At 36.0% G+C, this 25,699-nt stretch overlaps 5 protein-coding genes and 1 long non-coding RNA gene across 18 annotated transcripts in view; 5 read left to right on the forward strand and 1 right to left on the reverse strand.

Annotated features, from left to right (window-relative positions):
* Positions 1-2,283, forward strand: part of LOC116159508 (carotenoid isomerooxygenase-like) — a 15,593-nt gene extending 13,310 nt beyond the window's left edge. For all 6 annotated transcript variants that reach the window (XM_031472496.1, XM_031472493.1, XM_031472494.1 and 3 more), the window contains one exon: positions 2,259-2,283. In XM_031472496.1, the coding sequence (XP_031328356.1) occupies positions 2,259-2,283 (25 nt within the window). The remainder of the gene's footprint in view (positions 1-2,258) is intronic.
* On the forward strand, positions 537-1,240 carry LOC116159511 (macrophage scavenger receptor types I and II-like). Of its 2 annotated transcripts, none has more exons than XM_031472500.1 (3): positions 537-868; positions 929-1,070; positions 1,116-1,240. In XM_031472500.1, the coding sequence occupies exons 1-3, from the start codon at positions 554-556 to the stop codon at positions 1,175-1,177; spliced, it is 519 nt and encodes a 172-aa protein (XP_031328360.1). In that variant the 5' UTR covers positions 537-553; the 3' UTR covers positions 1,178-1,240. The 2 variants fall into 2 exon arrangements, with proteins under 2 accessions (XP_031328360.1, XP_031328359.1); XM_031472499.1 differs by having other exon boundaries at positions 543-868; positions 926-1,070; positions 1,116-1,239.
* LOC116159512 (collagen alpha-1(VIII) chain-like) lies at positions 2,232-4,641 on the forward strand. Of its 3 annotated transcripts, XM_031472503.1 has the most exons (4): positions 2,249-2,463; positions 4,127-4,255; positions 4,314-4,455; positions 4,513-4,641. In XM_031472503.1, the coding sequence occupies exons 1-4, from the start codon at positions 2,320-2,322 to the stop codon at positions 4,572-4,574; spliced, it is 477 nt and encodes a 158-aa protein (XP_031328363.1). In that variant the 5' UTR covers positions 2,249-2,319; the 3' UTR covers positions 4,575-4,641. The 3 variants fall into 3 exon arrangements, with proteins under 3 accessions (XP_031328362.1, XP_031328361.1, XP_031328363.1); XM_031472502.1 differs by lacking the exons at positions 4,127-4,255; positions 4,314-4,455; positions 4,513-4,641 and adding exons at positions 2,653-2,794; positions 2,840-2,997 and having other exon boundaries at positions 2,232-2,592; XM_031472501.1 differs by lacking the exons at positions 4,127-4,255; positions 4,314-4,455; positions 4,513-4,641 and adding exons at positions 2,650-2,794; positions 2,840-2,997 and having other exon boundaries at positions 2,243-2,592.
* Positions 4,642-4,741: 100 nt separating this feature from the next.
* On the forward strand, positions 4,742-5,738 carry LOC116159510 (collagen alpha-1(XVII) chain-like). Its single transcript, XM_031472498.1, has 3 exons — positions 4,742-5,146; positions 5,262-5,406; positions 5,466-5,738. Exons 1-3 carry the CDS (start codon positions 4,862-4,864, stop codon positions 5,666-5,668), a joined length of 633 nt encoding a protein of 210 aa, XP_031328358.1. The 5' UTR covers positions 4,742-4,861; the 3' UTR covers positions 5,669-5,738.
* A 6,278-nt stretch (positions 5,739-12,016) lies between these two features.
* Positions 12,017-13,704, forward strand: LOC116159513. Its single transcript, XR_004142997.1, has 3 exons — positions 12,017-12,867; positions 12,911-13,010; positions 13,061-13,704. It is a non-coding gene; the product is annotated as an uncharacterized LOC116159513 (long non-coding RNA).
* An 823-nt stretch (positions 13,705-14,527) lies between these two features.
* LOC116159506 (high affinity cAMP-specific and IBMX-insensitive 3',5'-cyclic phosphodiesterase 8) overlaps positions 14,528-25,699 on the reverse strand; it is a 73,440-nt gene continuing 62,268 nt past the window's right edge. For 4 of the 5 annotated variants that reach the window (XM_031472490.1, XM_031472489.1, XM_031472487.1 and 1 more), the window contains 10 exons: positions 25,453-25,673; positions 16,547-16,751; positions 16,318-16,494; positions 16,172-16,267; positions 15,879-16,127; positions 15,615-15,831; positions 15,399-15,565; positions 15,072-15,351; positions 14,841-15,023; positions 14,528-14,789 (listed from right to left, as the gene is read on the reverse strand). In XM_031472490.1, the coding sequence (XP_031328350.1) occupies positions 14,854-15,023; positions 15,072-15,351; positions 15,399-15,565; positions 15,615-15,831; positions 15,879-16,127; positions 16,172-16,267; positions 16,318-16,494; positions 16,547-16,751; positions 25,453-25,673 (1,782 nt within the window). In that variant the 3' untranslated portion in view covers positions 14,528-14,789; positions 14,841-14,853. The remainder of the gene's footprint in view (positions 14,790-14,840; positions 15,024-15,071; positions 15,352-15,398; positions 15,566-15,614; positions 15,832-15,878; positions 16,128-16,171; positions 16,268-16,317; positions 16,495-16,546; positions 16,752-25,452; positions 25,674-25,699) is intronic. The other variant, XM_031472486.1, reaches the window with a different exon arrangement.

Raw genomic sequence — 25,699 nt, forward strand, 5'->3', positions numbered from 1 at the left:
AAAGGTCTCACCGAAATGAATTAGTCTAAGGTGCATTCCGTTGCACTAGATTTGTAATAGCAAGTTAAGTGAAAACCCATTTATAAATCACAGTTCTGCATCCAATTTGTTTATATGAATTGTAACAAAACTGACGAACAAAGCTGCTAACTACTGGTAGAAAGGCTAATAGCAATTAGTTTAAGTTTTGTTTGTTGTTAACCATAAGTTACACTACAAGGGTACATCTTTGGTATTTACACATTGCGGCATTTGTTAGTACAACAAGTTAGGTATCAGTTGATAAGTACCCAAAATTTCTATTCCCGCCGATTTTGAGATTTGAGCTTGTAAATCGAGCGGAACATTATTGTACTACTGTAGTTTTTGAAGTACGAGTACCTATGCGTTTCAGAATGGAAAAAATATTTTGGAAATTGGTTCGAGGGAATACATTGACACGAAGACAGATAATGTAATTTTAAGAAAATAAAGGTCATAGGTCTGGAGAATGGTCTCTAATCTAATCTAATCAATTTAGCAACTGTTATAAAGCTACTCCATTTGTTCATTTATGAGAACACTGCTGTGGCTGAAAAATTTAAAAGTTGGAAAGATGTTGGAAGTTAAAGATGAAAAACCAATAACGCCAAAAACGGTAATAAAGGCGGCGCTACTGTTGGGTTCACTGATGATACTAGTGCAAGTTGCCGTTGCAATTTATTCATATCGCTTGTTAAAAACGGAAATCAAGAATGACATTCACAGACAAATCGATCTTGTACGTAGTGATCTGCTGAGAGATGTTAGAGAGATTGAATTCAAAGATGTGGATAAGCGAAGATTTGATCGCCCAGACATTTTGGACCGGCGAAAGAGAGGCGACGATGTAAGTTTAACTAAAATCGTCAATCCTTCTTCAAAACTCGGTTAATAATTAATGTAGCAGGGTGATACCGCGCAAATTTGTAAGACAATTGAGCAACACTGTCCACTTAGTGGTCTACCGGGCTTTCCAGGATTGAATGGTTTGCCTGGTCAGAAAGGTGACAGGGGATATCCCGGAGTGGAGGGTCTTAAAGGCGACAAAGGTAAGACCAAATATAAATTGATGAGTTAAACGCAATGTATGCCAGGGGACCCCGGAATGGAGGAACTACCGGGATTGATGGGACGACCTGGAGCACCAGGAAAGTAAGCAAGCGACGCATCATTTTTTGCATGTGGATTACACCTACCTACTTTGAATTTTTATAAAAACATATTAAATATAATTTAAGCAACGTGTTGTTATGTATTTGCCTGCATCTTCACCGAAAATCGACCACTCAGAAATTGTTCGGGAAAACACTTTTGATTCGTAGAATCCAAAACGTCTCGTATTTTGTCGATTGGACCTCTGAATCTAAAGCAAAAAACCAATTTCGAATCATTCAATAGGCTATAACTTTTGATCTAATAGCCCAACGTTCAAACTGTTTGAAGTTATGGATTCTCTACAGTCCAAAATCTATAAAAAAATGTTTTCTCGGTCGACTTGCATGCGCATGCCTTTAACGATACCAAGTAAAATTTTTGAAAATGATGGGGGGGGGGGGGGGGGGTGAACACTTGTTCATGTTATTCTTAATGAAAGGTCTCACTGAAATGAAATTTAGTTAGTTGCCTAAATAAATAAACTAAACATACACGAGTGATACCAGAAATAATGTCTAATAATAAACCTCGTGGAAATCTAAATGAAACTGAAATGAATTAGTTTGTACAAACAATAACTTTTCTGCGCGACTACTTCTGAGATCAGTTGGTGACCGGTGGGAGGAGGGAGGGGGTACAAATTAACTTTATCTTTCATGGTACTGCAATTAAAGGTCTCAACAAAAAGAACTGTTTTCTAGCAACTACCGCCCTAACTTTCTGACTCCTTACCAAAAGAGGGGATTGGGGTGTTGGTGGTGGTGGAATGCAAAAGTGTCTTGACGTCTCGTCAAAAGGGGAATTCTTCGAAAAACAATAAAGTGATTGCTAAGTATAGTTTATTTATTTGTTAATATCGCTTTCAGAAACCTCTTTAGTTGCTCACGTAAGATGGAGTTTATCAAAATACCGAAACTAATTACCGAGTAAAATACATAATTGGCGTAGAGAATAAAAATGTACTTAAATATATTTATCTTGAATTACTTTACAATGACACGAAGGCAGATAATGTCATTTTAAGAAACTAAAGGTCATAGGTCTGGACACTGATCGAATCTCAATATATCAACAGTTATAAGCTACTCAATTTGTTCATTTATGTGAACACTGTTGTGGCTGATAAATTTAAAAGTTGGAAAGATGTTAGACGTTGAAGATGAAAAACCAATCACGCCAAAAACGGTAATAAAGGTGGCGCTACTGTTGGGTTCACTGATGATACTAGTGCAAGTTGCCGTTGCAATTTATTCATATCGCTTGTTAAAAACGGAAATCGAGAATGACATTCACAAACAAATCGATCTTGTACGTAGTGATCTGCTGAGAGATGTTAGAGAGATTGAATTCAAAGATGTGGATAAGCGAAGATTTGATCGCCCAGACATTTTGGACCGGCGAAAGAGAGGCGACGATGTAAGTTTCACTAAAATCGTCAATCCTTCTTCAAAACTCGGTTAATAATTAATGTAGCAGGGTGATACCGCGCAAATTTGTAAGACAATTGAGCAACACTGTCCACTTAGTGGTCTACCGGGCTTTCCAGGATTGAATGGTTTGCCTGGTCAGAAAGGTGACAGGGGATATCCCGGAGTGGAGGGTCTTAAAGGCGACAAAGGTAAGACCAAATATAAATTGATGAGTTAAACGCAATGTATGCCAGGGGACCCCGGAATGGAGGGACTAGCGGGGTTGATGGGACGACCTGGAGCACCAGGAAAGTAAGCAAGCGACGCATCATTTTTTGCATGTGCATTGCACCTACCTACTTTGAATTTTTATAAAAACATATTAAATATAATTTAAGCAACTTTTTGTTAAGTATTTGCCTGCATCTTCACCGAAAATCGACCACTCAGAAATTGTTCGGGAAAACACTTTTGATTCGTAGAATCTAAAAGGTCTCGTATTTTGTCGATCTGAATCTGAATCTAAGGCAAAAAACCAATTTCGAATAATTCAATAGGCTATAACTTTTGATTTAATAGCCCAATGTTCAAACTGTTTGAAGTTATGGATTCTACAGGCCAAAATCTATAAGAAAATGTTTTCTCGGTCGACTTGCATTATACATACGCATGCCTTTAACGATACCAAATAAAATTTTTGAAAATGATGGGGGGGGGTGAACACTTGTTCATGTTATTCTAATGAAACGTCTCACTGAAATGAAATTTAGTTAGTTGCCTTAATAAATAAACTAAACACACACGAGTGATACAAGAAATAATGTCTAATAATAATAATAAACCTCGTGGAAATCTAAATGAAACTGAAATCAGTAGGTGGCCGGGAGGAGGAAGGAGGGGGTAGAAATTAATTTTATCTTTCATGGTATTGCAATTAAAGGTCTCCAACAAAATAAACTGTTTTCTACCAACTATCGCCCTAACTTTCTGACTCTTTACCAAAAGAGAGGATTGGGGTGGTGGTGGTGGAATGCAAAAGTGTCTTGACGTCAAAAGGGGAATTCTTCGAAAAACAATAACGTGATTGCTAAGTATAGTTTATTTATTTGTTAATATCGCTTTCAGAAACCTCTAGTTGCTCACGTAAGATGTAGTTTATCAAAATACCGAAACTAATTACCGAGTAAAATACATAATTGGCGTAGAGAATAAAAATGTACTTAAATATATTTATCTTGAATTACTTTACAATGACACGAAGGCAGATAATGTCATTTTAAGAAACTAAAGGTCATAGGTCTGGACACTGATCTAATCTCAATATATCAACAGTTATAAGCTACTCAATTTGTTCATTTATGTGAACACTGTTGTGGCTGATAAATTTAAAAGTTGGAAAGATGTTAGACGTTGAAGATGAAAAACCAATCACGCCAAAAACGGTAATAAAGGTGGCGCTACTGTTGGGTTCACTGATACTGGTGCAAGTTGCCGTTGCAATTTATTCATATCGCTTGTTAAAAACGGAAATCGAGAATGACATTCATAGACAAATCGATCTTGAATATAATAAACTTCTGAGAGATATTAAAGAGATTGAAATCAAAGATGTGGATAAGCAAAGATTCTATGGGACAGACATTTTGGACCGGCGAAAGAGAGGCGACGATGTAAGTTTCACTAAAGTCGTCAATCCTTTTTCAAAACTCGGTTAATATACTGTTGCAGGGTGATATCGCGCAAATTTGTAAGACAATTGAACAAAGCTGTCCAATTAGAGGCCCGCCGGGCTTTCCAGGAATGCCTGGTTTGCCCGGTCAAAAAGGTCAGCCAGGATATCCGGGATATCCCGGGCCGCAAGGCCAAAAAGGTAAGAGTAAAATATAAATTAATGAGTTAAATGCAATGTGTAATTATGGTATGCCAGGAGACCAGGGAGAGAGAGGACTACCGGGAGCACCAGGATTAATGGGACCACCAGGAAAGTAAGCAAGCGACGCATCGCGATTTGCATGTACCTACTTTGAATTTTTATTAAAACATGTTTAAATTTAAAGTTTATTTCTGCTGTGATTAAACGCGTTGTTTGTGTACATTACGTCAAATTAGTGTGGTCAACCGTGCCTCAGCATCTGACCCCTCCATATCTCAGTATGATAACATTCCAGAGCTAAGGTTCACTTAACTAAAAAACACACGAGAAAAAACTGGAGCAGTATTACCATTCCCATATCTATTAATCGTACAGTGAACAACTGTCGGAGGCCTTCGTCACCATGGGTGCAGAAGTTAAGACCGACTCAAATAATTACAGTTTCTATATAGTGTTGCTATTGGTGATAATATTACTATCACAGATCTTTATTGGATTATATTCATACAAAATATTGAGACGTGATGTGATACGCACTGTTGAAAATAATCTCGAAATCAGTAAAAGAGATATTTTGAAAGTGATTGAGAATTACGAAAGTGTTGGTGATGGGGAATTATTGCATCGATCGAAACGTGAGGCTGAGGGTAGCGGCGATGATTCAGAAGATTCCGAAAATGAATACGAAGTAAGTTTTTGCTTTTACAACAATTAATACCCGTTACAGAAATAAACTGTAACCGGGTGAATAGTTTATCACCAGTGAATATTAGTGAGTCAGTTTCGTTAATGTTTACTTGTAGATTGAAGATATAGAACTATTTTGCAATAAAGTAAACGATAATTGTGTCCAAAGGGGACCGGTTGGCCCACCCGGTAGGGTAGGTTTAATAGGGATAAAGGGAGAGAGAGGCCAGCCAGGAATACCTGGACCGATGGGAATTCCAGGTATGTACATATCTAGTAGTGCAATTTCAATGTGGGGAATCATATCTTCTAACTTTAAGGTGCACCGGGAATGACTGGACTTCCATGCACTACTACAAGACCTGAACAGTCAAGCCCCGCAAAGACTGACGACGTCCTTTCTAGTACATCAGCTCCAACTGCGCACGAAAGTCCCGTAGCGAAGGCACCTTCTGTAAACTCTAGTTATTATAGGAACGTCTTGATTATCACGCTATCAGCTCTAGTCTTTTTGTATATTTAACTATGCGTGTGTCAGTAGTCTAGTGTCTACTAGTCAAGTAAGTGTTAGAAAAATGAGTTTACGTACTTAATCCTTGTTTTATTATTGTTCCTCTTTCACTATAATTTCCTGTAGAATATAATTATATTATTATGGAACATCGCCATATCTCCATTAAAAAATGAGATCCGCGGTCCTTTTAATTTCATCGCATCATTATTGTTCTTTGCAGCGTCTACCCAACTCTTTCAAAAGCATAGATTGTGTACAGTGCGTAAAGGGTCATGGTATTATACATTATTTAAAAACAATGTTTGAATTGGTCCATTCTACCACTCATTGTTCTTATACACAGTTGTATATTACACCATGTACATTATTTGTTTATTCCACAAGATTTCGGCCGTTTGTTTGTTCGTTTCACCTTTTATCCATAGATCAAGACTCTGTATCGGAATATGATAGTTTTCAGTATTAGACGTGAACTGATCAATTAGATGTAAAGATGTAGAAGCTACAGACTTTCTTTTTTCTTTTGGACGCCATATCGGATTTTTACAGAATGAGATACAGGACAGAAAAAGAGAAATAATGTCGTGTCAAATCATAGCCATGTTATGTTTATTCATCAAGCTCTGGTTACGCGTGGACGTTTTGTCGAGAAATTAATGTATATAAAACAATTGGTTTTGAAATTTTTCTTGAAAATTTATGTGAAATGATAGAGTGCGACACGTTATTATTTTTCTTTGTTTGTCCTCTATCTCATTCCGTACAAATCCAATATGTCGTCCGTACGAAATAAGAAAACAGTAGCATGTAGCTTCTACAGTTCTACATCTAGTTTGTTATTGAAAATCTGATCACAGATTGAGAATCCCGGAAAAAAGGCGCCCATAGAACGTGCTAACGGAAACCGTTCATTTCCGACCGTTTAAGCTAAGGAAAATGAAAACGAAATTTGACATTTTAACTTTTCAGTAATATCTCAATTATTTTGAAAGATTTTTCAATAATTGCAAATGCAGTTTTTAGTCACAAAAAGGGGCAAATTCGCCTCCATTTAACATACCCACCGTATCACCCACCGTTACGGATATCCCAAGCGTGAGGCACGAGTTTGAACCACACTGTGAAGTCTGTGGGCCATACCAAAACCAGAGATGGGCAGAGCTTGAGGGCTTGTGGCTTCAAAAAGAGCTTGAAGCCCATTCCGGGAATTCAAATCCGTGGCTTGAAACCATTTTTTAAGTGAAGGCTTTGAAAAGAGCTATGGAATTTATGAATTGAAAAAGAGTGAAAAGGAAGATCTACAAGAAAGTTATAATCAATGCAGCCCTAGAACTAAAAACGAGGAAACTTGTTTTCACAATGAATTTGATGCTCCTCGAAAAAAAAATGAGGAGGACATTTTTTTTGAATTTGAAACTGACCAAAATCAGTGCTATATAAATGACAATGACAAAAACTTTTATGAGTCTACGTCTACATCAAAAGCAAGAAACGACGTAGAATTGGCAGTTTTGCATTACATGACTTACAAACTTAAAATGCTTAAATAATTACCCAATCATTAAGAGACTATTTATCAAGTAGGTACAACACTGCGTTACCCTCCAGTGCGCCGGTAGAAAGACTTATTTTCTTTCGCATCTATAATAAACGTACCCAAAAGACATGCCTTAACCGAGAAGAATTTTGAAGGTTTAGTATTATTAAAAGTCAACAAGGATTATTCTTAATATCTTATTTAGATTTCGTAATAAGTATTATGACCATTTTATCAATATAGAACTATTGACTATAGATTTTAAAATGTTTCAGTTTGTGTTAATATAATTAAAAAAATCAATAAGTATTATATTATTTATTAATGTGTTCTCCTGGTTCCCCATTAAAGGACTTGAAGCCCTTTTAAGGACTTCAAGCCCTTTTTAAAGCGAAAGAGCTTCAAGGGCTTTTGTCTAATTCCTTTTTGGGTGAAGTGGGTATGTCAAAGCTTTTATCTCCAAAAGGAATAACAATTACAACAGCTTTGGGCTTTCAAGCCCTGTGTAACAGGGATTGGGGTTTGGAGCTTCAAGCCTATTTATGGAGGAGTTTGCCCAACTCTGACCAAAAATGACGTATCTTTTGGGCGGACAAATTGCCACTTTGAGGGGTGATAGTGGATGTTGTTGTAAGCATAAAGAGGTATGGTAGACATCTCAAAAGGGAGTCTATTCAAAATGGCGGTCATTTCAAGATGGCGGATTAGCCTAGTACTAAAAGTCGAATATCTCTAGTTGTATTGGCGCGATTTTGATATTTTTTATTCCTAAATGGAAGGCCACATCAGGAGCTATAATTTTGGTGATCTATCTCATACATATATTAGAACGTTTAAAAAAAGGTAAAAAAGTAATGCACAGAATTAGTACATCTGTATCATCAGCAATACATACCTACTAAATCCTTAAAGGTATTACTGGCATGCTTTATGTGGAGCATCATTCTTCTATCTGCCTCTCTCTAGGTTGAGTACAACACTGGTATTTCTTCAAATCCACCATGAAAAGTTCATGCAATGTTGCCCATATGTTACAAACAAAACTTTGGAAGAGCTTCTAAAGAAAGTTTGGAATTTCCTCTTTTCAACTATCAACGAGATATTTAGTTAAATTGTTTTTGAAATCGGAACTTTTAAGCAAGCGACGCCAATTTACTATTTTATGAGCGCCTCTAATATTTTGAAATTGTATTCCGTCACTTTCGCCCCGGCGTTTTCTCTGCATTTCCTTGATGGATTTTTCAACGTACACATCAAAAACGGTTCGCGGACAGTTATTGTCAATGAAAAATTTCTGTTGAAATTGGCTCAAAAGTCGAATTCTCTCCATGTAATTTCTGAATCACGCTCATACCACACAGGATTCCAGTGGGGAAAATGTTCGTTCGGAGAAATTTTTTTCTGAAGATAATCACTAACGAATGCCTTATTCTTCAGACTACCATCTATATTTGCAATTGCCCAATTAATTGGTCCAAGAGCATAAGTAAATAATTTCCACATGTCAATCTTCTGATTTTCAGCTACCTTGTTGAATGCGATTACAAAATTCGGAAAATGCATCCTTACCCCATTGTTTTGCCATCAAAAGGTCATTGGTAGCATCCTTAGAAGCAGAAGTTCCGGTGGATAAATGTACAATATCATTAGGGCTGTTCAGTTCGTATGAGTTGGTCCAGCCCATTCGCTAGTAATTCATTTAAATTATTGACACATTCAGTGTCCTTTTCGTTCGTCTAGGAGAAAGGTCTGGGTGTTGTAATTGCTCATAATTCACGTAGACGAGTTTACGGCTGCTCGAAATTCTGGCGTCAAATAATACTTGGATACACTCTCTCTTTTTAGACTGAAATTATGCGTACCTTTTGCCGTTTGGTTACCTATCGTTATTCAGAGTCCCTTCAAAAACTTGATCGATAGGAATACGACCCAATGGATCGATGTTTGACATTTGAACGGCGAAACTACCATTCAAGAGATATTCGTAACAACTTCCCCCCAGATTTGCAATTTGAATGAAGGGTATTGAAAGGTAGCGAGCATAGTTAATTTTATCGAGAGCACAACACCACGGAAGCATGTTCTAGAGGCAGTGCACGTATCTCCTTCACTGTTTACTCGAAGCAATCCCAGTTGAATTTCAATAATTTCGAATTTATCAAAAAATATTTCCTCGCTGCTTGTTTCAAATTCCGATCAAAACTCTTCACCTTGCATTTTCAGCCACTCTTGAAAACTTTTCGAAATGACTGGCTTCGAATACCGCGATTATACTGGCGCTCTTCAAGTACTTTGGTCTTTCAGAAATAGGCCCGATTCTACAGGTAAATCCCGGAGTCCACCATCACCAAAACATTTTCCAATTATCGATAGTAAATTGTTCCCCATCATTGGGTTGATTGAATCGTATATTAGTGGGAGAGACCATAAAATTTCGCAAGCTTTCAAGAATAAAGCTCGATCCATCACAACAATATAATTTTATCCTTTCTTATCAACAAACAATTTCGTAAGATTTCTTGAACGGAGGCCATATTTGTCGCCGGAAAGTTGATAGTGGGCAAGTAACCAATCATATCTGCTCTAACTTTCACATTTTCCGGCGTACAAATATTGAAACCAGTCCACGATTTTACTCTGTGGCCAGTCGAATGCATTATATGACCTATCACCCACACAATTTTTCAGCATCGCACTTCTGAACGCAGATTTCTAACATAGGTCTTTCTTGGGGAGTGTCACAGCCAGCGGGAGGATTTTTTCTAGCCGTGTAACATACGGTGGTATGTCATCATTAAAGGCCTCAATACTTTTTTTTTGTTTTAACAGAGCGGAGAGCAGCTGCTGAAGAGAATGGTTTAACTTCTTCCACTAATCCAATGTGAAGTAGGTACCAGAACCTGATAAGGTTTCTTCCAGTCTGTCAATGTTATCATACGCCAAGACTGTTGGAACTCCAGGCTGTACAAATGATGGTAAAGGCACATCATCTTTACCCAAAGTTTTCAGCTTTTGCAAACATTGAGCCAATTTCTATAAGCTTAGAACAATTACAGGCATGTCCTAGTCGATTCATTATTTCGATTATTTCCACATTTCCTGTTAGTGTTATTACCGCCATAGACAATAGTAGGTACGTCTTTAGGTACAGTAATTTTCCGTGCTCTGATACCTTGAATTAGGTCCTGGGGGTCGATTTTTGAAACCAGTCGCATCTATTCGTATACGCTTAGATGCGAAGACTTAAAAACGTATACGTTTTCCAAATCCAATTTTTGACTGCTGTTCGTAACTGCCTGGAACCGAAACGTACAGTGCATATGACAACGTCGCCTTTATTGATTGATTAGAACTAAAGCGGACTATTTGACGTTTGGGTTTGAGCTTAGGTGGTGAGGTGAAGATATTGCTCAGTCATTTCAAATTAAAGAATAATAATATTTTAGGCACTGATTAGCATGAATACTCAAAACACGATGGACACGCCAAATGGAGGGTGCAATACCACGCAAAACCAAAAAAGGTGGCTTGTAGAGTCTGCTAAAAACCACCCCGCTATACTAGCAGGGAAACAAACTACGACTTTGACGTGCAAAAAAATGCAAGACTCATGGAAAGAAGTAGCTGATACATTTTGATAAATTGTGCTTCATTTAAGACTTCTATGGGGTTGCAAGGATCACGGTTCCTATTCGGGCGATAATTGCGTTCGGCATTCTCTAAATTGTCTATTACAAACACATTCACAGCTTCATCCATTGTTGTTAGTAGATACCTTTCAAGTCTCAAGAGTCAAAACTTCAACACTAACCAATACATAACCCACAAAACGTCAGTTGCGAGCGTTTGCGAACGCCATTTACCCGCTCGCAGAAAAACGAACACAATTGAACGTATACGCAATATAAACGTATGGTCAAAAATTGCAAATATACGTTTCTTTACGAATACGTATACGTTTTAAGGAAACGTACGGCCAAAAATCGACCCCTGACCGAGTGACCAAATGAGAGGATTATGTTCGGATAACTTCTCATCTGTATTGAATAACACGTTCAAAAATGATTTGAATTCTTTAGGAATGATTGAATCGCCGTGGTTTGGATGTGGAGACCACTTTTGACAAATGTCCATATTTTTTATCCCTGTACGAATTTGCGTCGCTGCCTTCGTTGCGGTAGCCCTATCTTCATCATACGATTCCAATTTTTCTAATCGTGATTGAAATTTAACGCAGCGATTTGCAAGTAGGTAATTCGCAGGTTAAATTATCAGGAGTGATATAAACTCTACGATCAATAGTGCAAAAGCGCAGTGATTTACCAAATTCTCTCTCCAAATCTCTCTTTAAATTCACTTTCGTACTTTCGCTAACTTCGGAAACTCCAGTAGAACTCAGAAGGCCAGTTAATTTTGTAGTCAGTAAAACTATAAGAGAATCTTTCCGATCTAATATATTTGAACAGGTTTTATCAAGAATTTTTCTCGATTTCGTTTGAGGGGGGTCATCACTTCACTTTTTTTTCTTTTCTGGTCGTGTATAATTTTTATAACAGCTATACGGTGATACGCAACCTCCGCTGCTACCAAGTCGCGCGACGTACCTGTACGGCAGGATTTTACGAGTAGAATCCTGTTTATTCATAGCATGCAATGATGTGATTATAACAAGTTTTTTTGAAAAATTTTCTTGTATTAGGATACTAACATATTACATCATCGAAAAGATAAAAAACATCTCTATCAAATGAACCTAATGAAAAGGTGCACTGCCATTAAAAAAAATTCAATTGTTTTTCGTTAGGTACCTACTCATTTGCTTTCTGAAATAAAAACAACTATCATATAGAAAAATGTGTGATGTGACCTTTCATAAGGAATTATCAAAATCGCACCAATATAACTATAAAAAACTTCCGACTTTTAGTACTTGGCAAATCCGCTATCTTGAAATGGGGACCATTTTGAATAGCTACCAACCCTTTTGAGATGTCTATCATACCTCTTTATGCTTACAATAGCATCCACTATCATCCCCCAAAGTGGCACTTTGGAATGAAAGAGTCTAAGGATGTGGAAGATTCGGTTAGTCTTACATACGAATGGACGAAAGTATTTTTTAACATTCAGCTTTTTTCATTTTCGAAAATGTTTCTTTGTACAACTCGAAAGCGTAGGTTGCTATTATATGCAGTCGCGGACCTATTTCGTTTTGTTGCCTATTTAATTTCAACTCAACGCGTTCCAGTTAGTCTAACATACACATCTACTATGCATAAGGTATTCATGAAATGCATTCTTAACTGTACAAGATCCACCCCTTTTCTTCGATAAATCAATAAATTATAAGCAACACTAGAAGGCGTGGCTGTGTGAAGTAATTATTGTTTTCCTAAACAGAAGATACTTACTTACCTCTAGAAACTATGCAACTATGGCCATTGTATGCCATCGGCATGCTAGCACATATCACCCATAGTAAAAATAATAACGCTATGCAAATGATATATCCATAACATTCGAATTTCACAAAATACATCATTAATATTGTTTATCTTACAAATCTATGTTAATTTTTAGCCTTCAAGCTGTATGAACTTACATTACTCTAGCAGTGGTCTTTCATTGTTAGTTACCTTACAGGTGTACCTACAAGATGCTGAATTCGAAGGTATAATTTATGAAGGCTATCACACGTTTTCAATTGGATTCAGTTTCTAGCTTTCGCGATCCTTATGGCATTAAATAAACAATTCACGACGGCGCACCCCATTTTTAATTCAGAAAGTGATTCTGATCCAATTTCGATTGCATGTGAGTTACTTTTTGAATCCGTAGTAGTGAAAGTATAATTGTTTATTTAGTTTCAATATATGATTTGGGAGGATTTGGAAGTCGTGAATGGCGTGATAGTGACTGGTATAATAGACATGTCAAGGACTGGAAACGTTACGACGAACCCCCATACAGTTACTGGGATTTTTATGACGAGTACGAAGGGTAGTCAGTGTTTTAGCTTATAGAGCATGAAAAATTCTTTTGGACTGTCGACAACAAAAAAACAGTAATTTTCCGTACGGTCCTTCAATTTTTCGTTACTGCACACCGTAATATAACAAATTAGTCAGCGAGACGAGGAGAAATTTCAAAAAGTGATACTACTACTCTCAGCATTCTTCAAATATCAATCATTTTAAACGGATTTCAGCTTGCCAAATTCCATTATCAAAGCCTAACGCTATAACATAAAGCTGAACTGATTGCTCACTAATTACGCTGGTAATATGAGCATTTTTGAAGAACAGCAAAGAATATTAGTATAAGTTGTGTTGTATTAGCTCTTGCTGTTGTAAGCTTAAACTTGTTTTAAGTAACTAAAAATTACATGTCGAAAAAATAAACTGAAACACTATTCTTTAATTACATTGCCACATCTACGCCTGCGTGTCTTCCTCGCCAATTAGAAAGCGTCTTGGGCCGATTTTATTAGTTTTGTATGTCATTTTATGTTTCCTGGGCAGAGTGGAGTTGGGGGTGAGGGCTCGTTCACCTCTTTTCGTTGACCGAGCCCTTAATTTTCGGTCTATTGATGAAGTAGCGATACATGACAGTACCTACTCGAGGTATTAGGGGATCTAATGCGCCCTAATACAGTTCAAAATTATTTAAAAAAAACTATGTGGATTATCAAATAATAATACGGTTAATTACATGAGAGGCAAGCAATGGAGATAATTAACCCCTTCAGTTAAATTTAATATAAATTACGTTAGCAGTTCGCATATTGTATCACAAGAACATCTATAATGATTGTAAAGGCTACTCGCAAATATTATATTCAATTAATTAAGGCTAATTGAAAAGATTTTACCTTGTGGTGAAGTATTCCCATAGTGGGTTCGCACGGAATATAATTAAAATGCACTCCTTTTTATTAACTAAGTTACTTACTTACTCTACAATGAAAGATTTTTACCTGACCATCCGAGCGAGTTGTTTACAAGTTAAATATCAATTCCCTAAGAACCACATAAAACAATTCGGCCTGCTAGAAATGTAAATTTGTCGCCTTTAGTGGTTTATTGTCATAACCGAATTATGTTCATGCCCTCTGTAACCTTTTGGCGCTATTTAGCTCCAGAGCTTTTGTAGAACATTTGAGAGCCTTTTTAGAGTTCTTTTCACAGCTAGTAGAGATAGTTATAGAAAAGACCTGGAAGTTAGAACGCCGTAGAGACCAGTGGCCTAAAATAAAATTGAAATAAAAGAATACAGGTTACAAAACATTCAGACATGTATATTGCACAAGGTGTATGTTACAATAAAACAAATAATTTAATATTTATATTAAAAGATTTGCACGTCCAGCATGCAGTATTGTTAACATTTAAATAGAATAAGGTACATAAATTGTATACAGTTAATAAAATACATTTCACATTACAAGTATTAAAAGCTAGGTAGGTATTATCATTGTTAAAATACTTTAAACAATGGTAGGTATTATATTAACGGGCCACGATACATTCAGTACACTTTTTTAGAGTTTTTTAACTAGAAACGTTCGTAGTTCACTTACGTCCACGCTATGACCTAAATTGAGTCTTCTTATTGGGGATTTTTGGAAAAATTATCTATACTTACGAAAACGCAACTGTCAGTCATTTCTCTTTATTGAACTTTTTGGTATAATAGCGGGCGCCATTAATATTGTGTTTTGTAGTTTTCGAATATCTGAGGACGTGTTATGGCCTTCTTCATCAAATTCCTTCCATCTAATGTAGTTCTGTCTCATATAGGTGACCAATTCAGGCATGTCGATGAAAGCTGAAAAAGTAAAAAAACTGCAACTGTAATTGCGCGAAACCAACTAACCATCCCACGCCTCGAACATATCGTGAACAATATAATCTACAAAACCTATTTGAGATTTAGGTATCGAGCATGTTATTCTGTCAAACATGGGCATAACGACCGGCAAGCCTTTCGATTTTTCCTCATCAGTTTGTGCGAAATATTCTTCGGCAATTCGTCGGGCCCATTCAACACACAGTCTTAAAGGTCTCGTGGGATTAGATACGTCGGCGCATTTAATCATCATTCTCTTAACTAATGTAATATTGTCAGGTAACGTAATTGGTATATAATCTGAAGACTAAATAAACGCTATTGGGCAATGAAACACATCAGTGCGATACTTACTTCACCGTCGACCCGCGAGGTTTTTTGACAAAACACATTGACAAATTTGGCTAAATGTTCAAAATGTTTCGTCATCTCTGTGGCTAAGATCATATCAATTACGTTATGGCGTGCAACTTTGTACGTTTCCCTATCTAAATGTTTAAAAATATTTATCCTATCATCACCTGAAAACGAAGATTGTAATGGACACTTTCCACTTGGAGCTAATCAAACCTAAAGTTAATTTAAAAGTAAGTGCCGCATGATGATTTTCGAGAACGGTTACATCATTGTACAGTATAGCTAATGGATTGTCACAGTTACTGAGGAAAGCACTTGATTTTCCGGGGTGGTCGACGTCATGTGAACAGGCGGCTATAAGCGACGATGCCTCATCTAGAGGATCCATAATCGCCTTTAGCCTATCTTTCTCCAGAAAGCCGGCGGTCGCCTGGAAAGCCATTTTTGAAAAAAAATGACAATGTTGCCTGCTTTCACCTGCATCACGTCTGCGGCATGTGTCGAGTTGTGGTAAAAATTATCGACGTGATAATTCATCTCTATTACCGTCAGCCAATTTTGCAAGGTCTTTTCGTCGCAATTTAAAGTGGCTGGAACGTCAAAGTGTAAAAATAGATTCATGCCGAGGTGGATGAGTGGCTTCTTGTTGGTCAGCTCCTCTAATCTAAATATGTCGAACTCCCAGGTTAGCGAGGTATCGAGTAGATCTTTTATTTGGGCCGGTACCTGTTGACCACTTTTAAAGGTTGGGGCACCCTCAAATTTCTTACCCTAACTTTAGATATGCCGCGTGATACATTTCGCACCGCCGTGGAATCATTACTGCTCCGCCGGGAGGATGGGGCCAACTGTATCTGGGGCTGCTGCTACAAAATACATATTGGCTTCGATAATTTACTTGTGATGGAAAACGAACCATAAGAAGAGCAGTAATGAGGTCGGAAGTTACGGGTTCGTCACATTTCAATCTTAAATCGTCCTTCAGATGAGGCGAGTATAGTTCTGTGTTATTCAGTATTTCGATCACTTTGTCAATGATGCTGACAACGTTCGGATTAGTCTGTTCTTGAGCTTGAGACAAAAGACTTATCACCTGAAAATGAGTTGTGTAACTTATTTTCTATGTTTCCGACTAGCGCACCAACCTTAGTAATTGGAGCTTCTAAGGGGAGAGCTGATAGTTTTGCTAAAGACGTTCGCCTGAAGTAATCACTGCTTACGCTACGCACATCCATTGATGTTCTTCGATTCGATTGTACACTACCACGAGGTTTATCTAAGGAATAACTGGTCGGAGTTAATTCCGTTATGCCGTGAACATCCAATATTAAAACAAAGTGCGTTGGAACCCTGAAATTGAATAAATAATTACGAGGTCGTTTATGTACAATTCATATTTTAGCGAATATCAACCAGTCCAGGAAATGAAGGTTTTGCCCTGGCATTTTTTCAAAATGAATCGATTGAAATTTTGACAGTAGGTAGGTAATAGCCTAAGGAGCAAAATCTATATCGTGCCAAACGGCGCTTTCCCCCTGGGGATGGTTGCCACCCCACATCAGGGGTGATAATTTTTTTATTGTAATCTTTATACATAAATAGATAGAAGAATTAATTCTAAGCAAAAAGTGTTCTATACAGTTTTTTATAAAAATACTTCTCCAGTTATTCGCGACCGAAAGTATGAGTTTTTCATATGAAAGATCAATATTTTCAATTGGTTATTCGCGAAAAACTCGAATATTTTATTTAAAAAAACCGTGGAGAACAAAACCGTAGCTTTTAAAAAAACAAAGAAAATAGTTTTTTTAATAATTGATGTATGACCAATACGCACTGAGTTTTGGCTTGTTAAAGGTTAGCTCTTGTTCGTCAAACACTAAATAAGAGAGTTTTACAGTCAAATAACAGCAAAACTATGCATTTTTCGAGAAAAACTTGTAGAATATTCTTTAAAGTATTTAAAAAAACCTTTTTCTACGAAAGTGTAGAAACACGATTGTTTTTGTAGGTAAATTGATTGTGAAAACAGGTCTTTGAAACACTAGTGCGGCAAAAATATTTTCTGCACGCATTTTCTACACGCTAATAAACATATGCGAAGTAACTCTTTATAATTGTATTGCTTTATTCGCACAGTTTCGTTATATAAGACAGACAATGGTAGAATTTCCTTTGCCTTCTGCTACAGAAAACGTTCTTGGGACATGATTCTTGGAGTCAGGAATCGTTAAGTATCAATAAAATTGTATCTTGTTCTGTGAAATTCGTTACAGTCATTTTACAACGTTCGCTCCGACGGCAAGCTCCAGCCACTCCAAGGACGAGAGCAACCTGTAATTAAATTATGCTTATTTATGATTTAAAAATACAATAAGAAATTGACAAACCTTCATCATTACAAATGTTTCATTAGGCGCTTCTCTCAAAAACTTAGCGATTTATTCTCTTATGAAAACGCTCCTTTCCGAAACGCTGCTTACACTTTTGGGGTAGCAATTCATGCGAAACCGCATTAGCCATTTCCGCAACGTCCGGCGGGGTGCACATACCTTCTTCATCTTCAGTTTCGTCAAAATTTATCTTAACACTTCTTCACTACGCCACAAATTGTTTGATTTAAATTTACGATTTTTCAAACAATTATGTTTTGTCATGGCAATCGGATTACTGGATCATTTACAATTGAAACATCCAACTACGATCAGACTATACGATTTTTTGTCGTTATTTGGCTAGTTGAAATTTCTAATTTCTAGAGAAGAATTTTTCACTTTTAGTACGTTGGGTACGCCAAAAAAAACTGCATTTTTTGATTGGAATATGCCACTTTCTGTGGTAATAGTTAATACCAAAAGGCAACTTTTGAGATTGAAATTTTCCGAACTTGCAAGGTAGATACAAGGAGTTTTGTGGTTGAATCGTTTGAATTTCTAAACGATGGCCTTTTTTGTCGAAAAGACCGGGATATTGCACAATTAAGAGCTTACTTGTGATTCAAACTCGTAAAAAAAACACTTTTTTATTATACCTGAATCACAATCTCCGTTTTAAACACTCAAATGCGTGCGAAAAAGGGCCTTTAAAACACACGTGCTTTAAAGTTGCTAAGTAACGATACTTCAATTTGAAACTGTCATCTGGATGAAATAAAAAATCCTCTTAGGTCGCTTTCTGTAAATGCAGAACATTTCTTTGGCTTTTGTACATATCCTTTGGTTGAAGCTTTTACAAACGCGCGTAATTTAGGGTATGCTTCCAAATCTGTTCCACTTTTTAATCGCAGCATTGCTTTAAAGTTTTGAATGAGTGCACCAAAATATAGAAGATTTAAATACCTTTGACATTTCCTTCATATATGCCAGCATTATGGATGCATTTAAGACTGTATTTGTAACTTCCTATTCATCCATGGAAACAACTTTTCATATTCTTTATAATAGGCTTTACTGGAGTTGGATTTTACACCTACCAACGTTTGTTTAGATTTTACAACGATTTAATGGGCGGTATTATCTTTTTCATCGTTTAATTCACAAAGACGATGATTTTTATAAGCAAACGTCAAGTGACATTTCCATGGCAATCGTGAAATTACGAACACCCAGCCCACTTAATTAGACATGTATTCGAGTATAACGTCAATATGATTTCATTGTATTTCCTATTTTTAAATTATACTGCAGGTATAATAAAAAATACTATAAGATACACGTGTATAATTGGTCTTTAAAGCACTTGCAACGTTAAAGGCACTCCGCTTTGCGTCGTGCCCTTAAACTCGTTGCGCGTGCTTTAAAGACTTGATTACCTATACACTTGTATCTTAATATACTATTTTAAAATTGTGCTAAATCCTTAAGTTTTAGAGATAAATGTTATATAGCAAAAAAGTTTTCTCGTCACAAGAGCTTTCAATAAAAAAAAAAGAAAACTAAAATCGGACTATTAGGAGCAGAGATACAAAAAAATATATTGCGGCTAATGGCGCCATTTTGACGGCCACCATTTTGGTTTCCTGCACGGATTTTCGAGTGGCTCCCTATCTCAAAAGTTGCCTTTTGGTATTAACTATTACCACCGAAAGTGGCATATTCCAATCAAAAAGTGCAGTATTTTCCCCATTCTAGCCATGTACCCGACGTACTATTTCGTAGAAAAAATAGTATGAAACACGCATGCCGAAACGGTAATTGAAAAACTCGTATAATAGGAACACTCGCTGGCGCTCGTGTTCCTACATTTATACTCGTTTTTCAATAATACCGTTTCTGCACTTGTATTTCAATGTACTATTTTATTATACCTGAATCACAATCCCCGTTTTAAACACTCAAATGCGTGCGAAAAAAGGCCTTTAAAACACACGTGCTTTAAAGTTGCTAAGTAACGATACTTCAAGTATGACTTTTGAAACTGTCATCTGGATGAAATAAAAACTCCTCTTAGGTCGCTTTCTGTAAATGCAGAGCATTTCTTTGGCTTTTGTATCTATCCTTTGGTTGAAGCTTTCACAAACGCGCGTAATTTAGGGTATGCTTCCAAATCTGTTCCACTTTTTAATCGCAGCATTGTTTTAAAGTATTGAATGAAACCAAAATATAGAAGATTTAAATACATTTGCCAGCATTATGGATGCATTTAAGTGCTTGTTCACAATGGACATAAGCGTTACAAAAACATAACAGATACATAAAACATAATATTGACATAAGACATAATTTTACGCAGGTGGAGAAAGTGTTCACAGTGACCGTAAGATTATAATTATCTGCGTAGGCGCACATCCAAAATTTAAACTCGGCAAAACGTCAAGAACATAGCAATATTATTTGTGGTGTATATGTGTGTGTCACTGAGATGGAAATTTCAACAGTTTTATTGCTTTGACTGTCAATAAGACAGAGAGACAAAGTTGTTACAAAACAAAAACGGCGTTGGTGGGTCAGACCTATAAATCGAGACCGAGAGAAAAGGGGAGAATTTAAGAATTTAAGCGTGTCTAGAAATGAAGCTCCATGATGAAGAATGGTTTTTTTCATACACCAGGATTATTCGATCACCTTAATAGGTCTTTTGTCCCCTTTATTAAACAATTAGGGTTTTAATCGCACCAAACTAATCAGTAATTCGACGTCTATATGTTTTCCATGCCGTGTTGGATATAATCAAAGAACAACACACGAAGGACCAAACAACACCAAACTATGAAATAATGCGCCAAAAACTGTGTGCCAATTTAAAAATAACCAGATTATGTTGGCAGAAGAGATGTCATCGACGTTAGACGTAGTAACTGAAATGTCAAACCAACAGCGCAGTGCTGCATCTTTGCACCCAACAGAAATACACCTAATTCCACTAGATTTTTCATAAAACCTACGTAAAGTTGAAACCGACCCAACTTTATGTATTTTTTATGTACCCTTTCGGTAGGACATAAAACATACACAAACATTTACAAAAAAATAAAAATTATGTAATCATTGTGAACACCTACGTTGGTTTGCTACTATTCAACATTATGAATTATGCATCTGTTATGTTTTTGTTACGCTTATGTCCATTGTGAACAAGCACTAAGATTATAATTATCTGCGTAGGCGCAAATCCAAAATTTAAACTCGGCAAAACGTCAAGAACATAACAATATTATTTGTGGTGTATATGTGTGTGCCACTGAGATGGAAATTTCAACAGTTTTATTGCTTTTACTGTTATGAAGACACAGAGACAAAGTTGTTACAAAACAAAAACGGCGTTGGTGGGTCAGACCTATAAATCGAGACCGAGAGAAAAGGGGAGAATTTAAGAATTTAAGCTTGTCTAGAAATGAAGCTGCATGATGAAGAATATGGTTTTTTCATACACCAGGATTATTCGATCACCTATTAACCTTATATCTTTTGTCCCCTTTATTAAACAATTAGGGTTTTAATCGCACCAAACTAATTAATAATTCGACGTCTATACGTTTTCCATGTCGTGTTGGATATAATCAAAAAACAACACACTAAGGACCAAACCACACCAAACTATGAAATAATGCGCCAAAAACTATGTACCAATTTAAAAATAACCAGATTATGTTGGCAGAAGAGATGTCATCGACGTTAGACGTAGTAACTGAAATGTCAAACCAACAGCTGCGTCTTTGTACCCAACAGAAATACACCTAATTCCACTAGATTTTTCATAAAACCTACGTAAAGTTGAAACCGACCCAACTTTATGTATTTTTTATGTACCGTTTCGGTAGGACATAAAACATACGCAAACATTTACAAAAAAATAAAAATTATGTAATCATTGTGAACACATACGTTGGTTTGCTACTATTCAACATTATGAATTATGTATCTGTTATGTTTTTGTTATGCTTATGTCCATTGTGAACAAGCACTAAGACTTTATTCGTAAGTAACATCCATAGAAACAACTTTTCATATTCTTTACAATAGGCTTTACTGGATTTTGATTTTACACCTACCAACGTTTGTTTAGTTTTTACAGCAAGCGATTTAATGCACGGTGTATTATCTTTTTCAACGGAAATCGTTTTATTCACAAAGACGATGACTTTTATAAGAAAACGTCAAGTGATATTTCCATGGCAATCATGAAATTACGAACACCCAGCCCACTTAATTAGACATGTATTCGAATATAACGTCAATATGGTTTAATTGTATTTCCTATTTTTAAATTATACTGCAGGTATAATAAAAAATACTATAAGATACACGTGTATAATTGGTCTTTAAAGCACTTGCAACGTTAAAAGCACTCCGCTTTGCGTCGTGCCATTAAACTCGTTGCGCGTGCTTTAAAGACTTGATTATACACTTGTATCTTAATATACTATTCTTCTTTTTTAAAACAACTTTAGCATAAAATTTAAGTGAGTTATGATGAAAATAAGGTAGATCCGTACTTTTTTCAGGGAAAAAATCAGCGCAAGCAACCCCCTAATTACCACCCTCATTAACATTAGTCCTTCCCCTTTTCCAGTTTTCTCTAATTACGTATTATTAATACATTCTAGAAGTGCGACCAGTTTAGAAGACTTAATTTTCAAATAATTAAAGCTAAAAGTGAAAAACCAATTTTTGCAATTTTGTGAATAACGTTCTCTTCAAAATAACTACAAAACAATTGGAGATACGTAAAAAATGCTAGAACATCCAATTGTAGCTTCTTTAATTCCAAACATTTTCCTCGCCGGGGATGTTCTGTACAACAAAAATTAAATGAGATATAGTCGTTAAAAACTTGTATTTATATGCGAGCACTACTTTATTTTAACTCTTTAAGCTCACTCTATATTAAAACTAAGAGTTTTAAAGGGATTTGATGTAAATAGCCTTGTAGCTCTGGTAAAAACCTACAAAAAGGTTGTTTAACGCCATTTCTATCATGAAAAATAAAGAAGTTATGAATAAAAATAAACGAATAACAATTTTTTTCGAAAAATTCTGAAAGCACAAATCGACGAATTATGTCACATGACCGGTATATATTTCGTATACTACACATTAGAAAACTTACATACACACTTACATCCATTCCATACACTTACACACTATGTAATATTTTGCGCAGACTGCGCAATGCCAATTTTCTTATATTTTGAGATATTTCTTTGAAATTTTAATGACAGATGCTCTAGTAAAACATTTTGCACATAGTAAAAATTATGTGTGGGCATGCGCAGTGACTTCGCAATGCCAACTTTCTTATTTATGGAGATATTTCTTTGAAATTTTAACCACACACTAGTAAAGGCAAACATTTCGCACATAGTAAAAATTATGTGTGACAGATTCACTAGTGTTATACGTAATTTAAAAAAGCGAGGTCTGATATTTTTATACATAGTCATACCTATAGATACAAAAACTTTAACCTTTTAACTCCAGATTCAATACCGGTGAAGACAGTTGCCAGAGATAGCAGCCCAGTGCGGCTGGTGGGCTGAGACTGAGTAAAACTTCGACATTTATGAAGAGATTTTTATGTTACTTTTTGAAATGAAATTTCATACTTCTGTTCTTATCTGAAATGAATTTTTCAACGACTTTTTCTTTCAAGTCGAGAATGTTCTGGACTAACTTTTTTTCAACAGTAATATTCTAAGTGCATAGAAATAGCCGATTAAATTTTGACGGTTTCGTGAAATTTTTGACTTAGAAATACTTCCAGTTATTTTACTACGTAACATGGCAACAAAAATATTTTGGGAGAAAATGGCAGAGAATAATTTCTTATTACCAAAACAATTTGATGAACAACAAAATTGAGTCAGGCTATTTTTAAGCACGCGGCATTTCTGGCCGTTACATTTGCTTTTATTCCAAGTGCCTATGTATCTATTATTTATTTATTATTTATTTATATCAAATTTCATTTAAATGCTTTCATAAATAAGAAAGTTTGAAATTCGGATCGAGATGCAAAAAGGTCACCGTGAATGTTGAATCAATTATCCTCAACTTTTGGCATTGCGTATTATCTGACTAAAGCTATGCCCATATTGAATTTCATCCAATTCGGTTAATAACTCACGGAGATGTCAAAAGGCCCTTCCTTATTTTTTGGCCTACATTGCCAATTCACGAAATCCGGTCTACAAATTTGATAAAGAATCCACCTGCAAAATTTCATCGTAATCGGTCCACTCGTTTTCAAGATATCGTGCTAACGGACGGACAGACGCCGCAAAATTATAAACTCGCTAGGAGCTCGTTAATCAATAGGATATACCTAGAGATATTGCTCCCCGTGTTAACTTAGAGGGTTTATAATGACACGAATCCAAAGAAGATTTTTTTTCTCCTCTAATGCGATATATGTATAAATTAGTTCCATTGTTCAGGTGAATTTCTCATTATTTTATCAAACATTCGACAACAAATCCAATTACCAAAATCATGTTAAGCCATGAGTAGTAAGACAAAAGCAGATTTCAAACGTTATTCAAGTCAAAATCGATAGCAGTTTATAACAACTGGCATTCATTTTTTGTAAAATGTATTTCATTGAGGAAAAAGTATTTATAATAAACAACGTTTACAGCGGAAATAGTTACTCTAGTACGCGATATTTGTTTTCCGTGCATTTTACTGAGCGTCCTACTTATATCGTCTGTGTCAAAAGCTATTTAATTCTTTAGACAATTTCCATGTCTTAACATGATTTTTCTAATTGGATTTACTGTCGAATTTTTGAAAAAATAATTTGATGAAAAAAATCATCTTTTCTTTTCCCATCTTAATTGCTTATGTTTGGTTTTGAAATATGCACCCGGTAGAATTGCAAACAAATTCAAATTAATTCAGGTCAATTCAGAATAATTCACGTTAATTCAAATTAATTCAGACGGGTGTACACCAAAAATTCAAAGTTGTTTCCCCCTAGTATCACCTCCATCTATCGTCCGTATGTCATACAGCATATGCAAATATTGCCCTTGTGTCCTTAGAACGGAAGTACAAGATAATTTTAAAATTGTTTTGGAAAGGCCTATTTCTCCCCTTTTTTTAAATAAATGACACTTTGATCCTATGTACAGTTTTTGAGAAATATCACTGTGATCTATCATACTGATGTCATGCAGCGCCCTTATAACAGAAGTGCAAGAAAACATTCAAATTGTTTTGGAAAGGGCCGGATTTTAAGTGAACCAATCTTTAAGCTTTATCATTGACAATATTTTGATTAATTGAATATTGTGATTTTCTCATCATTCATTTTTTTTTTTTTGATGTAGGCTGTTCGGTATACTACCCACGTTTCGCTTAGTATGACAGTATCCTTGAATCAATAATATTAACAATAAAGTGTGTGGGCCCTATCAGACTCCACATACGGCAGAAATTAGGACCTATTCGTCCACGGGCGATGGGAAATGTGCTATTAGAAACAATGGACTCCAAAAAATATCTTGATGTAATTGGACAACAGATTCAATACGAATTGTGATTTCATTGTCAATCAAGAAAAAATATGTTTGGTGATCATTGAATGATTCTAATAAATACTGCAAACTTACCGCCCCGCGCATATAATTGGTATGCCCTTGCAATTACAAGACACTGTATCCTGACTCTTTTTGCGCACCAACAAACTTCCTTGCCATTCCCGAGCCCTCATAAGAGACGATGTCATAGAGGTGACTTGTAGGGGGTCGGCTATGAACTGCTCATGAATACTTTTCCCCAAGAGCTCATCGTACCGATATCCCAAGAAGCGTTCGCTGGACCTGTTAACGTACTGCAAGACAAACAACAAATTTCTAA

The sequence above is a fragment of the Photinus pyralis genome, unplaced genomic scaffold, assembly GCF_008802855.1.
Source record: "Photinus pyralis isolate 1611_PpyrPB1 unplaced genomic scaffold, Ppyr1.3 Ppyr1.4_LG1, whole genome shotgun sequence".
Lineage (NCBI taxonomy): Eukaryota > Metazoa > Arthropoda > Insecta > Coleoptera > Lampyridae > Photinus > Photinus pyralis.